At 61.2% G+C, this 15158-nt stretch overlaps 1 protein-coding gene across 1 annotated transcript in view; it reads left to right on the plus strand.

The window, feature by feature from the left end:
* ADAMTS13 (ADAM metallopeptidase with thrombospondin type 1 motif 13) overlaps positions 1-15137 on the plus strand; it is a 31695-nt gene extending 16558 nt beyond the window's left edge. The window contains exons 20-33 of the mRNA XM_086684410.1: positions 578-759; positions 2446-2581; positions 2676-2805; positions 4409-4592; positions 5200-5320; positions 6761-6890; positions 7000-7179; positions 7846-8028; positions 10570-10774; positions 11399-11690; positions 12219-12365; positions 12691-12867; positions 13865-14040; positions 14653-15137. Of these exons, the coding sequence (XP_086540536.1) occupies positions 578-759; positions 2446-2581; positions 2676-2805; positions 4409-4592; positions 5200-5320; positions 6761-6890; positions 7000-7179; positions 7846-8028; positions 10570-10774; positions 11399-11690; positions 12219-12365; positions 12691-12867; positions 13865-14040; positions 14653-14808 (2399 nt within the window). The 3' untranslated portion in view covers positions 14809-15137. The remainder of the gene's footprint in view (positions 1-577; positions 760-2445; positions 2582-2675; positions 2806-4408; positions 4593-5199; positions 5321-6760; positions 6891-6999; positions 7180-7845; positions 8029-10569; positions 10775-11398; positions 11691-12218; positions 12366-12690; positions 12868-13864; positions 14041-14652) is intronic.
* The last annotated feature ends 21 nt before the right edge of the window (positions 15138-15158 follow it).

Below are 15158 nucleotides of genomic sequence, written 5' to 3' on the forward strand. Positions count from 1 at the left end.
AGGGCGCCTACACCCGTCCTTGGAATCCGGAGTGGGGGTGCTTGGGGGTCCTTGGGCCCCTGAAGCTGCCTGGAGAGCTCCATGTGAGCACGCCTGGTGAGACGGCAGGTCCACAGTGCTCACCAGGTTCTGGGCAGAGGCGCAGAGCCACCGACACGGGGACGCTGTCAGCACAGAGCCTGACACAGGGCTCAGACTCACGAACCGTGAGATCATGACCCGAGCCGAAGTCAAGAGCTGGACACTCAACTAACGGAACCCCCCCCCCCCCCCCGCCCAGGTGCCCCGTGGAGACGCTCTCTGTGGTCAGATGCCTGTGCACACCTGGGAGGCTGTGCCTTGCTGGCTGCAGAGACCGCCTGACCCACCGAGGCGCCAGGCAGATGGGCTCCCCTGGGAGGGCTGGGACCCTGGGGGGGGAGGCTACAGATGTGGCAGCAGAGATCACGTCCCGCGGTTGCCACCACCCCATTCCTTAAACCGGGACCTCTTCCGTGAGGGCTGGTGGCCACCTGCCGCGGGGCTGGGGTGGGGTGGGGTGGCGCTCCCCCCGCTGACAGGCTGGATCCCCCCACAGCGGTGCGGATCGGAGGGCGCTACATCGTGGCCGGGAACTCTAGCATCTCTCCCAGCACCACCTACCCCTCCCTCCTGGAGGACAGCCGTGTCGAGTACAGAGTGACCCTCACCGAGGACCGGCTACCTCACCTGGAGGAGATCCGCATCCGGGGACCCACTCGGGAAGACGTGGAGATCCAGGTGACCGGGAGGGCCTGTGGGGGTCGGTGGGGCCTCCTCCTGGTATCGCTCAGCAGTCAGCCCACGGGGTCCCTGGCGTTCTGAGAGTGGGCGTGCAGGGGTCGGGGGCTTCCCCGGGAGAGGGCTGTGCTGCTGAGGTCAGAGATGAGCTGGCCGGGCCAAGCAGGGAGTGACAAACGCGTCCTGAGGGAACAGTGTGTGCCCAGGATGGGTAACTAGGAGGGATGAGGGAAGGGGACACACCGCCCCCCCCCCCCCAGGCAAGGAGGCAGGACAGATCTGCAGGGGTCTTGCTGGCCATGGGAAGAGTGGGGGCTTTCCCCCGGGGACTTGGGGGTTGGGGAGGGAGGGTGCAGAGGGGGCTCTATGCAGGGCGATCAGGTGCAGTGGGGATCAGGCCTGTGTCGGACCTGGCCCGAGGAGGGCATGGGGAGCAAGACCGTCGGTGATGCCCTGATTAGAGACCCACTGTGGGGGCATCCCTCCTGGAGCCGTGTCAGCCCAGGAGCCGGATGCAGGGTGACCCAGAGGTGAAGGGTCCAGGCCCTGGGACTCGACAGACTGGAGTTTGAATCCTGGCTCTCCAAGAGCTCGGGCAAGGGCATGAACTTTCCTAAGCCTAAATTTCCCCACCCGTAAAATGGGGCTAGGCATACCTACGTTACGAAGTTTTGTCAAGATTCATTTGTCAGAAATAAGGTGCATTAAGCATGTGGCAGGGTGGCACGTCCTGAAAGGTGGCCGCTGCTAAAGGGCTTGCTGGCTTGGATCTTGAAGGTGCCAGAGGATGGGCACGCCCCACCCTAATCGAGGGCAAGTGAGACCCCCCGGGAGCCGTGGGACAGAGGGACAGGCACAGGGCCAGGCCTGCAAGCTGAATGTTCTCCCAAGCCACGCTGTCCTCCACAGAGGCTGCTAGGTTCTCCCCCTGCCCTTGCCGCCTGAGTATGCCACCACCCTGTGCCTCAGTGTTCTCCTGTAGAATGGGCAGGAGGCTGCCGTCCCGCCTCCCGGGGTTAGGGGACACACGCGCCCGGCAGCATGGGCAGCAGTCGCTGGCACCGAGTGGATGTGGGGTCTTTCTGCTGGGGACAGAGGCACACGGGAGCACGGGCTTCAGGCTCATCCTCCACGCACGAGCTCCTCTGCACGTGTCCCCACGTGTGCTTTGCCGAGGAAGGCGCCTGGAGGGGTGGATGCAAGTTAGCATGTGTTGAAATAGCCCTGAGAACCCTCAGGGAGGGGTCCGAGGTTTGGTGGCCCTTGGCTTTGGTCTGGCAGCCCCACCTCTGCCCCCACCACCGGGGCAGATAGCCGGGGTCTCCCCCAGAGTGCAAGCCAGGCTGGAGGGAGCCTCCTGGTAAGCAGTTCACTCCTTCCCTGCCTCCTCGTACAGCCCCGTTCGGCCCCCAGCTCCAACCCCCCCGGGAACACTGTTCCAGATGTGGCCGCCTGGCAGCTGTGTCTGCACCCTTTACTCTGTGGGTAAAAATGCAGATTCCTGGGCCGAGAGAGAGAGATAGAGAGAGAGAGAGAGAGAAAGAGAGAGAGCCGCTGAGGCAGGACCCGCCAGGCGGGTTTTAACAACACGGTGCCGGTGCTGAGTGGCCAAATGAGGCATCGTGGGGACGGGTGTTAGAACCTCGCGGGGGGGGGGCCAGCCCGGCCCCTGTCTGTCTCACGCAGGTTTACAGGCGCTATGGGGAGGAGTATGGTGACCTTGCGCGCCCAGACATCACCTTCACCTACTTCCAGCCGAAGCAGCCACAGGCCTGGGCATGGGCCGCCGTGCGGGGGCCCTGCTCCGTGAGCTGTGGGGCAGGTGAGGCCCAGGGTGGGGCTGGCCTGGAGCACCATCCGCCCCCTGCGGCGAGGTGGCTCAGCTTCCCCCTTCCCCTCCTCCCCCCCGACCCCAGGGCTGCGCTGGGTGACCTACAGCTGTCTGGACCAGGCCAGGAACGAGTGGGCGGAGGCTGCCCGGTGCGAAGGGAGCCAGCGGCCGGCAGCGTGGCCAGAGTCCTGCGCCCCTGGGCCCTGTCCCCCAGAGTGAGTGCTGTCTGCGCCCGGCAGTGGCCCCTGGGCTCTTGCTGGCTGCGGGGTCCACGTAGCTTGGGCTCGATGAGGCCGCTTCCAGGCGTGTTCTCGTGCCGTCCCGGACATTGCCCTGGGAGGTGGGTGTGTCAGTGCCCCCATCCTGCAGGCGAGGACACCGAGATTTGGGCCAAGGCGGGTGCCAGGGTCAGCCTAGTGTGACCCATTCCCGCTGCACCTCGTCTAAGGGCAGCGTGCACCCGCTCTGAGCTCGCTGCAGGGTGGAGATGGTCGCCTCCCTGGGAGGGAGGAGGTGAGGTTCAGAGAGGTGACGGTGGAAAGCAGCTGGCATGCACCGTTGGCAGGGGCGTAACGTGAGGGACCAGGCTGTCCCTGTTGGGTGCCAGGCTGGTGCACACCCGCTAGCACTTTTGTACAGCTGTCCCGAGGCTCAGGTGGCTGGACAGGTCCGCCTTGTCTCCCACCGCCTCTCCTGGGCCGGTCCTCCGGGAGCCGGAGCCCCAGCGGCTCTGTTCCTCCCCGCCTCAGCTGGGCCACTGGAGACTTGGGCGCGTGGGAGAGGGCGGTGTGTTTCGTGGAGGCCCAGGGCAGCCTCCTGAGGACGCTGCCCCCTGCCCGGTGCCGAGCTCTGGCCCTGCAGCCGGCAGTGCTAGAAACCCGCAACCCTCAGCCTGGCCCCGGCAGGTGAGCTCGGGAAGGCGCGGGAGGTGGGGGAAGCGGGGGCACCGTCTGCCTGGCAGGGCTTGTCCCTGCACTGAGCCCTACCCTTCCAGAGTGCCCTGTCTTCCCCAGGACTCTGGCTGGGCCCCACCCTCCTGAGTGAGAGGCGGGGGCGGCCCGGAGTGGCCAGCTTCAGAATTGCCATCCAAGAGACCCTGGGCTGGCCATTTCCCTCTCTGAACCCCCGGGTCCCTGCTCATGGAGGGGCTGTGAGGACCAAGTGATGAAGCCACAGATGGAAAGCAATAAGGGTCATTTTGTCACTGCTATCATTGTCTGCACATGGCACCCCTTCCCCCCCATCCCTTCAGCGTCCAAGCTGGCATACACTGGCTGGGTGACCAGGGCAAGTCCCTTCCCTCTCGGGGCCCCGGTTTTGTTGCTTGTCCGGCGGCGAGGGGGCTGGCCTAGGTCACTGGTGGCCCACGCGTGGCTTGGGCTCCTTTTTCCCTCTCCCATCCGTGGCAGTCGTAGGAACCACCCCCCTGTCCCACCGAGGCCCGCGCCTGCCTCCGAATCCTCAACACGGCGCCGCGGGCCCGACGCCACCTGTCAGGGTTCGCACGCACACGAGACGCAGCGGCCATCCCCGATCTGGGTGACCCGATTCTGTCACGGCAGTGATATTATTACGTGGACGGAGGCCCGCTGTCCTCTCTGGAAGGCAGGAGGGTGAGGGCCGTGTCACCGTGGATGCCAGCAGCCGCTCGTCCCGCGCTGCAGGGAGAGGCCTCCGGGTTTTGCTCCGTGGTGGGGTGCCTCTCTGAGCTCTCGGATCCTGGGGCGCAGGCTCGCTGCCTCCTGCCCCAGGGGCTGGGCTGTACCTGTGGCCCAACGGCAGGGACAGGGCCTGATGTGACTCCCGCATCCTCCTCAGGCGCCAGGAGTCGGACGCGTGCTCATCAGCCTGTGAGGCCCACCTGGCTTCGCACAACGGGACGTGTGTGCACGGGGCAGGTGGCCCGGACGCGCTGGCCACAGCCGGGCCCTGCTCCACAGACGAGAAGCTGCCCGCCCTCGAGCCGTGTGTGGCCACGGCATGTCCTCCGGCACAGGGCCACGTGAGTGCCCTGGGCTATTGGGTGCTTCTCTGGCCAGAGAACGGGGGGCGCTGGTTACCATCCGCCTCCTGGCCAGAGCGCAGAGGGTGTCCCTCCGCAGTCCTGCTGTGCGCGGGATCCCCCCGCCCCGGTCAGAGGGAAAACTTAGGGGAAAGGCTCAGGACCTACCGGAAAGCCCCGCTGCAGCCGGCAAGCCAGGCTGAAGCCCAGACCCTGTTAGAATGCTGCCAGTTCCCTGCAGCACACACACTCCTGCCTGCGTCCTGGGGCCCCGGCTGGCGGGCGTTGCTTTCAGACAAGCCAAGCCTGTCCCCTCCAGACTGGTGGGGGCTGCGGGGTCAAGGGCGCCCGCAAATCTGGCTCCCGAGCCCCAGCCTCAGCCCTGCCCTACGGCGATACAGAGGCCAAGGTGGGTGTGGGCTGAGGGCTTCCTCTGGCAGCCAGAAGTACATCTCCCCAGAAAGGAGCGGCAGGGAGGGGCAGCCTTTGGGGGTGCTGCTGACCGCTTCTGCTTGCTCCTGAAGAGATTGGCACGGCTGGAGGCCAGGTGCCCAGGGATCGAGAGGGTGAAACCCAGACCCAGCGGCTCGTTCCCTGTTCCCTGCAGACAGACCCCCGGTCTCTAGAGGAGGAGGCCACATCCCCACCGGCCCCTGCCAGGCCGGGGGCCCGCGCCGCACACGTGTGGACTCCCCTGGAGGGGCCGTGCTCTGTCTCCTGCAGTCGAGGTAAGGCCCCCAGGGCTCATTCGCTAACTCTTACCTGTCCCTGTCTACATTTTGTCTAGTTCTTTTTTTTTTTTAAATGTTTATTTATTTTTGAGAGAGAGAGAGAGAGAGAGAGAGAGTGTGAACGGCAGAGGGGCAGATGGAGAAAGAGACACAGAATGTGAAGCAGGCTCCAGGCTCTGAGCTGTCAGCACAGAGCCCGACATGGGGCTCGAACTCACGAGCTGTGAGATCATGACCTGAGCCGAAGTCGGACGCTTCACCGACCGAGCCCCCCAGGCGCCCCGCGTTTTACCTAGTTCTAGAAGCATTTGGGTGGGCTTACAGAGAATCCAGACTACACGAGAACGTAACATAATACACAAGGGGACCGGGGCAAAGTGCAGACAGTCATGTAAATGTGTTCATTGATTGGCTGAAAGATAGGGTTAGGGTTCCCAGCAATACTGGCACCCAAATGTATTTCTTAAGGTGTGGAAAAGCAGTGAGAGGAGGGCCCCAAACTTAGCCATGAGCTTCCTGGCAGCCAAACCAGAAGAAAATTCCAAGATATGCCACGTTCTTAAACCAAAACGCTAACCACTTGCTTCGTGAAACTTGAGCATGTGTACAACCAAGACCAGAGATTTCTTTTGAGGACACTCCTAAAGGAGAGATTCAAGGAAACCAGCCCTGATAACATCATCATCAGAAACGCATTAAGAGATTCTCATATAGCTATTCTGGACCTACTATGTGCCAGGCACTTTGTATCTGTGCTTTAAAAATCTTGGGGCGCCTGGGTGGCTCGGTCGGTCAAGCGTCCGACTTCGGCTCGGGTCACGATCTCACGGTCCGTGGGTTCAAGCCCCACGTCGGGCTCTGTGCTGACGGCTTGCAGCCTGGAGCCTGTTTCAGATTCTGTGTCTCCCTCTCTCTGTGACCCTCTCCCATTCGTGCTCTGTCTCTCTCTGTCTCAAAAATAAACGTTAAAAAAAAAATTAAAAAAAAAAAATCTTTAGAGGCGCCTGGCTGGCACAGTCAGTTAAGCGTCCTACTTCTGCTCAGGGCATGATCTCCCAGTTCGTGAGTTCGAGCCCCGCGTCGGGCTCTGACAGCTCAGAGCCTGGAGCCTGCTTCGGATTCTGTGTCTCCCTCTCTGTCTGCCCCTCCCCTGCTTGCACTCTGTCTTCTCTCTCTCTCTCTCTCTCTCTCTCTCCTTCAAAAAGAAACATTAACAAAAATGTTTAAGTCTTTATAAATATCCCTGCACGTTAGGCAGATGAACAACCTGAGAGAGGTTAAGTCACTCGAACATGTGACTTGACCAGCTGGGAAGTGGCAGAGGCAGGGCTGGAGCCCACGTCGGCCTTATCTGCTAGAGTCTCCAGAGAGCTGGGCACCTGTAGTTCTGGCTGAATCCTCCTCTTGGGGCTCGGGGCCTCTGCTCCCTCCCCGCAGGCCTGAAGGAGCTGCATTTCGTGTGCGTGGACTCTGTCCTGGGGACCCCTGTCCAGGAAGAGCTATGTGACCTGGGAAGCAAGCCTGGGAGCCGGCGGGAGGTCTGCCAGGCTGCCCCGTGCCCAGCTTGGTGAGTGGGGGTGGAGACCGTGCTGGGAGCGGCAGCCTGCGTCCCCCGGGGAGGAAGGAGTCTTACCCTGGCGTGTAGCCTCCCAGGGAACGCTGGCCTGTTACCGCAGGTGGGAGACCCGAGCCTTGGCGCCGTGCCCAGTGACCTGCGGAGGGGGGCGGGTGCCACTGGCTGTCCGCTGCGTGAGGCTGGACCGCGGTCGCCCCATCCCCCTGCCTCACTCCAAGTGCTGGCCGCTGCCCAGGCCCCGCCCCGTCCAGGACTGCAGTCCGGAGCCCTGCCCTGCCAGGTGGGCCCCTTCCCAAGGAGACGGGTGGTCCTAGGCGTCGCCTTCCAGGAAGCCTCTGACCCTCCGTGTCGTCGCCTGTGGGAGCAGGTCACACTGGTGTCCGGGAAGGCTATGGGGGGGGGGGGACGTTTAGAGCGTGTGAGTGTTGTCTCACGGGGTCTGGGATGCCGTGGGCCCATGTGGCTGATGGTTCGTTTATCGCTTGCTCTTTCCTGAGCACCTGCCACGCCCAGGTGCTGTTCTGGCAGAAGGGACCCAGCAGGGAGCCGGACAGACAGGCATCCCTGCCCTCCCGGAGCGGGCGCCAGGGGCGGGGGGAGATGGGAGACAGAGTCGGATGGGGGGATATGGCAAACGTGGCAGGAAGGAAGATTAGGAGTGCCGGCCGGGCGCGGTGGGGGGCTGGGGTTCCTGCTAGAGACAGATATCCTTGCAGGCTCCCTTGGGTCCCCTGCCTCTCCCCCAACTTCCCTTCGAACACGTCGGTTTGCCTTTAGCTTTGCGTTCTGCAGAATGGGCTCTCCCGCCTGTTTTCTGTCCACTGGGCCCGGCCTCTCGGTGGAGATGTGAAGGTGACCCTCGGAGAAAGGCCCTTGCCAGGCCCTTCCCGGCCTGGGGAAATGGGACCTGCTTCTCTGGGCGCCGCCTGACTCCGCTTTGCCCCAGGTGGCAGTACAAGCTGGCAGCCTGCAGCGTGAGCTGTGGAGGAGGGGTCGCACGGAGGATCCTGTATTGCGCACGGGCCCACGGGAGGGACGAGGGCGAGGAGATCCTGCCGGATACCCAGTGCCTGGGGCTGCCTCGCCCGGAGCAGCAGGAGCCGTGCGGCCCGGAGCCCTGCCCACCCAGGTCAGCAGCCCCCAGGTGTCCAGCAAGCAGCCCGAGGTCCTGGAGCGTGTGGACGCCCGGCCGGTCGCGGTGGGGCTTAAAGGGTGGCTCTGGCGGGAGACGGTGCTCGGGAAGCAGGACCACCTGGCAGGCTGCACTAGGTGTCCGAGGTGACGTTCCAACAAAACGCAGGTGGCGTGCCCGTGGGGTGCGCGGGTGTGGGGAGGGCTGGGGGGCTTCGCCGGGAGGGGGCAGCATTGACGCGGAGTCCGCGGCCGGTCCCTGCTGGGCACAGGACAGAGTAGCTGCAGCCAACGAGGTCCAGGGGTGGGGTGGGAGCCTGACGGGGAGGAGCAGACAGTCACCTTGTTTGTCGGCCCTGCTTCCACAGCTGCTTCTTTGTAGCTCTGCGTTTTTGTTTTTGTTTTTTTTTTAACGTTTACTTATTTTTGAGAGAGAGAGACGGAGTGAGAGACAGAGTGTGAGCGGGGGAGGGGCAGAGAGCAAGGGAGACACAGAATCCAAAGCAGGCTCTGAGCTGTAGGCACAGAGCCCGACGCAGGGCTCGAACCCACAAACCACAAGATCGTGACCTGAGCCGAAGCCGGACGCCTCACCGACTGAGCCACCCAGGCGCCCCGGGAGCTTCGCGTTTTTACCACCGAACTGCTTTTCTGAGCCCAAACAAGGGAACAGACACCTGTGTCCCAGCCTTAATAGATTCGCTGTATTGCCATGTTTCCTTCCTGTCGGTCTCCTTGGCTTCAAAGAAATACACCGTTACGGATAAGAATTCGTTCCAATTAAAACGCTTAGCTCACCTGTCATCTATTTGGGGTCTGTCGCAAAGTCGGGAGCACGCTTTATTTCTCCACGTCAGTCACTGAATTTCCCCCGACGGCCCCTTTATCATGTCCTAGATCCTTGTGTACATTGGGATCTGTGTCAGGGCTTTCTATCGGCTTCTGTTGTTTGTAATTCCCCCACCCGTCCCCGTGTCAGAGTGTTTTAAATACTGTGGCTTTATGGTCCACTTACCACCCACACCGGTGTCTCTTGGCTTGTGCTGAAGTCCCTTGGCCACGCAGCCCAGTCATTCGTATGGGAATTTATCTGGGATTTATACGGCAGTTGCACACACCCCTGAGCTCTGGCTACTCCCCCGATGGCACCTGCCTCAGGGCTTCTGTGGCTACCTTCCCGCTGCCAGAATGGGTCTTCTCTGGATAGCCTTTCGTCCAGGCTCTGCTCAAAGCACTGCAGCAGAGAGGTGGGGAGTCCTCCCTGAGCACCACTCCAGAATGGCACACTCAGCCCACCCCATGACTCTCGGCTCTGCCCTCTTCTTCATAGCATGTGCTACGCCCTGGCGTTTATTTCGCTGTTGATTTCTCTGTCTGTTCCTTCACTGAGTGTAGCGGTTTCTCAACCGGGGCGATTTCGCCTCCCAATGTGGCATCGTCTAGAGACATTTTTTCTTTTAAGTTTTTCTTTCTTTATTTTGACAGAGAGAGCACAGCAGGGGAGGGGCAGAGAGAGAGAGGGAGAGAGAGAATGCTAAGGGGCTCGAACTCATGAGCCTTGAAAACACGACCTGAGCAGAAAGCAAGAGTCAGACGCTTAACGAACTGAGCCATCCAGGAGCCCAGCCTTGGTTTTTCTTTTCTTTTCTTTTCTTTTTTCTTTTCTTTTCTCTTTTCTTTTCTTTTCTTTTCTTTTCCTCTTCTCTTCTCTTCTCTTCTCTTCTCTTTTCTTTTCCTTTCCTTCCTTTACTTTCCTTTCCTTGATTCACTTCTTACATATAACACCCAGTGCTCATCCCAACAAATGCCCTCCTCCATGCCCATCACCCATTTTCTCCACCCCCCGCATCTCCCATCCCCATCCACCCTCAGTTTGTTCTCTGTATTTAAGAGTCTCTTGTGGTTTGCCTCCTTCTCTGTTTTTATCTTACTTTTGCGTCCCTTCCCCTATGTTCATCTGTTAAGTTTCTCAAATTCCACAGATGAGCGAAGCCCTACGATATTTGTCTTTCTCTGACTTATTTCACTTGGCACAATACCCTCCACTGCCATCCATGTTGTTGCAAATGGCAAGATTCCATTCTTTTTCATCGGCAAGTGTATATAAATCACATCTTTATCCATTCACCCGTCGGTGGACATTCGGGCTCTTTCCAGACTTTGGCTATTGTCGATAGCGCTGCTATAAACATGGGGGTGCCCGTGCCCCTTCGAATCAGATGTGGAGACACACGTTAAGGGCCGTGACCAGGGAAGGGGGGTCGCCACTGGCATCTGGCAAGTGGGTGGAGTGAACCTCCTGCACCGCATCTGACGGAGCCGTCGGCCCCAGATGTCAGTGGTGCCAAGGCGGTGCTGAGGCTAATCACAAGTCGACACGGGCAGGACCGACCGACGTTGGGATGTGTTCTCCCTTATCCAAGGGCGTCTCTTCCCCCGTCCCTGTCACTTGCATAACTGAGGATCCGTGAGCCCTGGACGGGAAGGGCCCACCCTTCCTGGGCTCGGGGCTGCACCCTGGGGTCTTCTGTCCTCGCAGGTGGAAAATCGTGTCCCTTGGACCATGCTCAGCCAGCTGTGGCCTTGGCACCGCCACGCGCTCCGTGGCCTGTGTGCAGTTCGATCAAGGCCAGGACGTCGAGGTGGACGGGGCGGCCTGTGTAGCTTTGGTACGGCCTCAGGCCAGCATCCCCTGCATCACCGCCGACTGCGCCTACCGGTGGCGTGTCAGCACCTGGACACAGGTGAGCACGGCAGCTGGGGCGTGCGTCGGCCGAGGGTCCTCATACGCAGGGACCTGGGGGCTTGGATTCATCGTGACCCCCTGAAAGGAAGGGGGAGACTGGGGCGGGAGGAAGTAGTCAGGGCATCTAGAGACAGAAGACACGGCGAGGCCTGGAGACCTGAGGGGCGGGTCTGGACCGAGGTCTGGAGACACCAGGCCACGAAGGGGAAGGTGACTCGGGTCTCCGTTCTTGCCTTTCTGGCGCCGTCACCTCGCAAGGTAGTGGAAAGACAAAGGTAGATGTGGTTAGGTCTCCTGAGGGAAGATCTCGCTCACGGTCGGGAGGGGGGGATGGAGGCAAAGCAGACAGCCACCGCCGGCGTTGGGCACAAGGACTCTGGGCGTCGGGTCCTGCTGGAAACGAGAGCTCAGACGAGGGCAGGAGGGCAGGGGGGGTGCTGGTGCCGTGACCCGGCAAGGTAACCCCTCCGAGCCTCTGTCTCCTCACCCGTGGAATGGAGACGTGTGCCCGCCCCCCGGGCTGTGCACAGATGAGATCAGATCGTGCCTGGCCAGCAGTCACTGCTGTCCTCGACGCCCTCCGGCGAGGTCAGCCTCAACTCCCTCTTTTGTCTCCCGGCAGTGCTCTGTCTCCTGCGGAGACGGCATCCAGCACCGGCACGATGACTGCCTTGGACCCGGGTCCCAGGCACTGGTGCCAGCCCACTTCTGTCAGCACTTGCCCAAGCCAGCCACGGTGCGGGGCTGCTGGGCTGGGCCCTGCGCTGGGCAGGGGACCCCCAGCCCGGCGCCCCCCGAGGAAGCCACTGCTGGTGCTCCTCCGGAGCGGCCCCGGCCCCAGGCCCACCTCCTCTCCCCAGCTCCCCGGCTTCAGGGGCTTCTGCCTGGGCCCCAGGAAAGCCCGGCTGTGTCCAGTTATGTCCTTCAACTTTCTGTCTGGGCACTGGCTGGCTGTGGGAAGGGTGGGCAAAGCCGTCCCCAGCTGGGAGAGCTGGGACAGCCTCCTTGTGGGGACCTCCTGGGGTCATCCTGCAAAGCAGCACTTGGGTGCGGCCGGCGGGGGCTGAAGGCGTGGCCTTGGGAGGTGGGGCTCCAGGCTGGCCCTCTCCTTCCACTTTGCTTCTGCTGGCCGAGTGCAAGCTCGCTTTCCTTACCCTCAGCCTGAGGTTTCACAGGATCCGACCCAGGTCTGTGGGACGCAAGGCCACGTGCTGCTGTCCACACTGCCTCCCTCTCACTGGAGCATCCGGAAGCGGCTCTGTGCCCTGCCTGCACCCATGCAGCCCCTCCCCTGACCTAAGAATGCTTTTCCAGCTGGGCCTAGGAGGCTGTCAGCCACCCTACCTCTCAGTCTCCTACCCAGCGTGGAAAACCCCGGGCCTCCCTTCGGGGAACGCCCCGCCCTGAAGCTCCGTTCTCCTGTGCTCCTGCCTCCTTTCCAGGCGTCTGTGGCCGGCAGCACCTTAAGCCGACAGGAACCATTGACATGCGAGGCCCAGGGCAGGCTGACTGTGTAGTGGCCATCGGGCGGCCCCTGGGTGAGGTGGTGACCGTTCAAGTCCTCGAGAGTTCCCTCAACTGCAGCACTGGTACGTCTGGGGCCGCACGCACCACCGGGTTGGTGTGGGGCCTCGGGCACTGGTGAGCAGGACTCCAGCCTGCCCTGTTCCCAGCGGGATACACCAAGTGCATTCTCCACCCCCCCCCAATAATCATCATGGCCATCTCGAGCCTGTCGTGCGATTGTCCCCGTTCTGCAGATGAGGAAACTGAGGCTGTGTCCGATGACTTAGAGCCACAAAGGCAGGAAGTGGGACGGTTGGGGCCCGACCACAGCTCAGTCTACCCCAGGGCCGTCGTGCTGCCCTCCCAGAGCAGGGGGTGCTGGACCCTCACCACTCCGTCACTTCCTAGGGGACATGTTGCTGCTTTGGGGCAGGCTCACGTGGAGGAAGATGTGCGGGAAACTGTCGGACATGACTTTCAGCTCCAAAGCCAACACGCTCCTGGTGAGGCAGCGCCGTGAGCGGCCGGAAGGCGGAGTTGTGCTGCGGTACCGGAGCCAGCCTGCCCCGGGAGCCTCCCACAGAGGTATGGGGGGCGGGGGGGGGGGGGAAGCAGAGCCTCCCCCACGTCCCTGCGGGTGCCGCCTACCGGGCGGCTGACTGTCATGGAGGAGGACACCACCAGCTCCCTGTGCCAGGACGAGGTCCTGGTGTGTGTGTTGCGTCCCTCCCTCGCTAGGCCCCTGCAGCCACATGGGTGGCTGCCCTGGCACTCATGTCCCTCAAGACCCTTCAAGGTCCTCTGTGAGCAGCTTTCCCCCAGCCCTGTTCCAGTGCAGTGTCCTCTCTGCTCAGCCCCCACAGAGCTGGTGTGTGCGTGCATGCTTGCACGTGTGAGTGAGCGCGCGCGCACACACACACACACACACACACACACACACACCCCTCAGGTAGAGGATGGCATCCCATGGCCCCACTGGTGTCTTCCAGTAGCCCTCTTGGAGGTCTCCGGGGACTTTCCCTCTCCCAACAGCCCAAGCTGGCTGAAGGTGGCTTCCCTAGCCAGCTCCAGAGGTTTCTGGGCCCCCCCAGGCTTCACTTCTACAGAGATTTGCCTCCCCCGCCCCCCCCCCCTCAGCGAGTAGCTTTTTGGTGCCTGAGCACAGGCATTGAGTGCTCAAGGGCGGGCCGCCCCTTCTCAGGCTCCTCTCTTCTGGCCTCCCTCCCCCACATGGGCTCTTGCCTCACCAGGGGCACGGGCAGGAGGCACAGGCAGGCGGGGCTCCCGTGGGCTCCTAATGTCATTGGCCTTTGTGACAGTTACCTTCACTTTACAGAGGAGGGAACTGAAGCTCAGAGCATTTAACGCCTTCGCCTAGGGTCTCACAGCAGAAAGTGGTACAGGTGGGGTTCGGCGAGGGCTTCTGTGGCGGAGACCTGATCTTGACCACAATGCCATATTGCCCCCCTTCACTGCCCCCTGGCTGTGAGCCGCCCTGGCCTCTGGCATTAGTGGTCTTTCCCAGGGCTGCTAGGTCCTGAAGTGGCCCACACCCAGCCCATCCACCTGCTCTCCTCTGCAGAGTGTGATATGCAGCTCTTTGGACCCTGGGGTAAAATCGTAAGCCCCTCGATGAGTCCACGTGGGAGGAACCTGGGGGGCTGCCGCATCTTCATCAATGTGGCTCCACGGGCCCGCATTGCCATCCATGCCCTGGTCACCAGCGTGGGCACAGGCACTGATGCCAGCCACATCTTGGTAAGGCTACCAGGATGGGGACAAGAATGGGTTGACTTTTGCTATGAGTCTAGACAGCTGTCCCTGGGGATGAGAACTGGGGGTGCTATACCCACTTTGCCCCCAAACCTCAAAATCATTTGTGAAAGAATGAGAGAGAAGAGTTTCCTCCACTTACTCACCAACAGATGTTTACTGAGCTCCCCACAGGAGTGAAATAGACAAGACCTTTTCTGATGTAGACAGTTAACCCAGAACTCAAGCATAATTTTAGATCCTGATATAACTTTTCCAGAAGAGTGGATCAAACCCTCCTCCCATGAGGTCTGTGTGTTCTGGGAGAACTGCCCTCTGCAAAGTGTCAGCTCCCCTGCTGGAGGCAACCTGGCTTCTGGAATTAGACAGACCTGGGCTCAGAACCCATCTCTCACATCCTGGCTGTGTGTCCTTGGGGAAGTAATACAACTTCTCTGAACCTGTTTCCTGGGTAGAATAGTAGTGGCTTCCTGACAGGGCTGTTGTGTGAGGATTAAGTGTGTGGCCCCGAGTGTATGGTCCCTTGTATATTAAAGGCACCATAAATGCTAGCTACCGTTTTTGGCCGGCCCTCTGGGGCTGCCCCTTTCCCCTCAGATCCGGGACATCCACAGCCTGAAGACGATGACATTCCGTGGGCAGCAGGCACTCTACTGGGAGTCCGAGGGAAGCCAGGCTGAGATGGAGTTTAGCCAGGGCTTCATGGAGGCGGGCGCTAGCCTGTGGGGCCTGTACTGGACCCTCGGATCTTGAGTGCAGGAACCTGGCTGGGCCGTACCCTAGCTTCCTCTCCAAGCACAAACCTCCAGTGCCCTGCGTGCACAGTAGGATGTCTCCTCCAGGTTCTGGAAAGGAAAGAAACGAACTTGACATTTATGAGCACCTGTTAGGTGCCTGGCAAGCCCCAGAGGGTTGACTCTGGTCTCTGAGTGCTTTCCAATTTGAATTCCGTCCAATCTTAAGTATCTCCTTTAGGGCCTCCTCCAACATGCAAAAGGCTAGGCGGCGGGAGGCAGGGTCTGGACTCTGTCTGGAAAGGCAGTCACCAAGTCCCTCTGTACCAATAAACGGAATGTGCAGTCTGAGTAGCGTTTTTCTTCACA

The sequence above is a fragment of the Puma concolor genome, chromosome D4, assembly GCF_028749965.1.
Source record: "Puma concolor isolate L17-30 chromosome D4, mPumCon1.1.hap2, whole genome shotgun sequence".
In the NCBI taxonomy this organism is placed as follows: domain Eukaryota; kingdom Metazoa; phylum Chordata; class Mammalia; order Carnivora; family Felidae; genus Puma; species Puma concolor.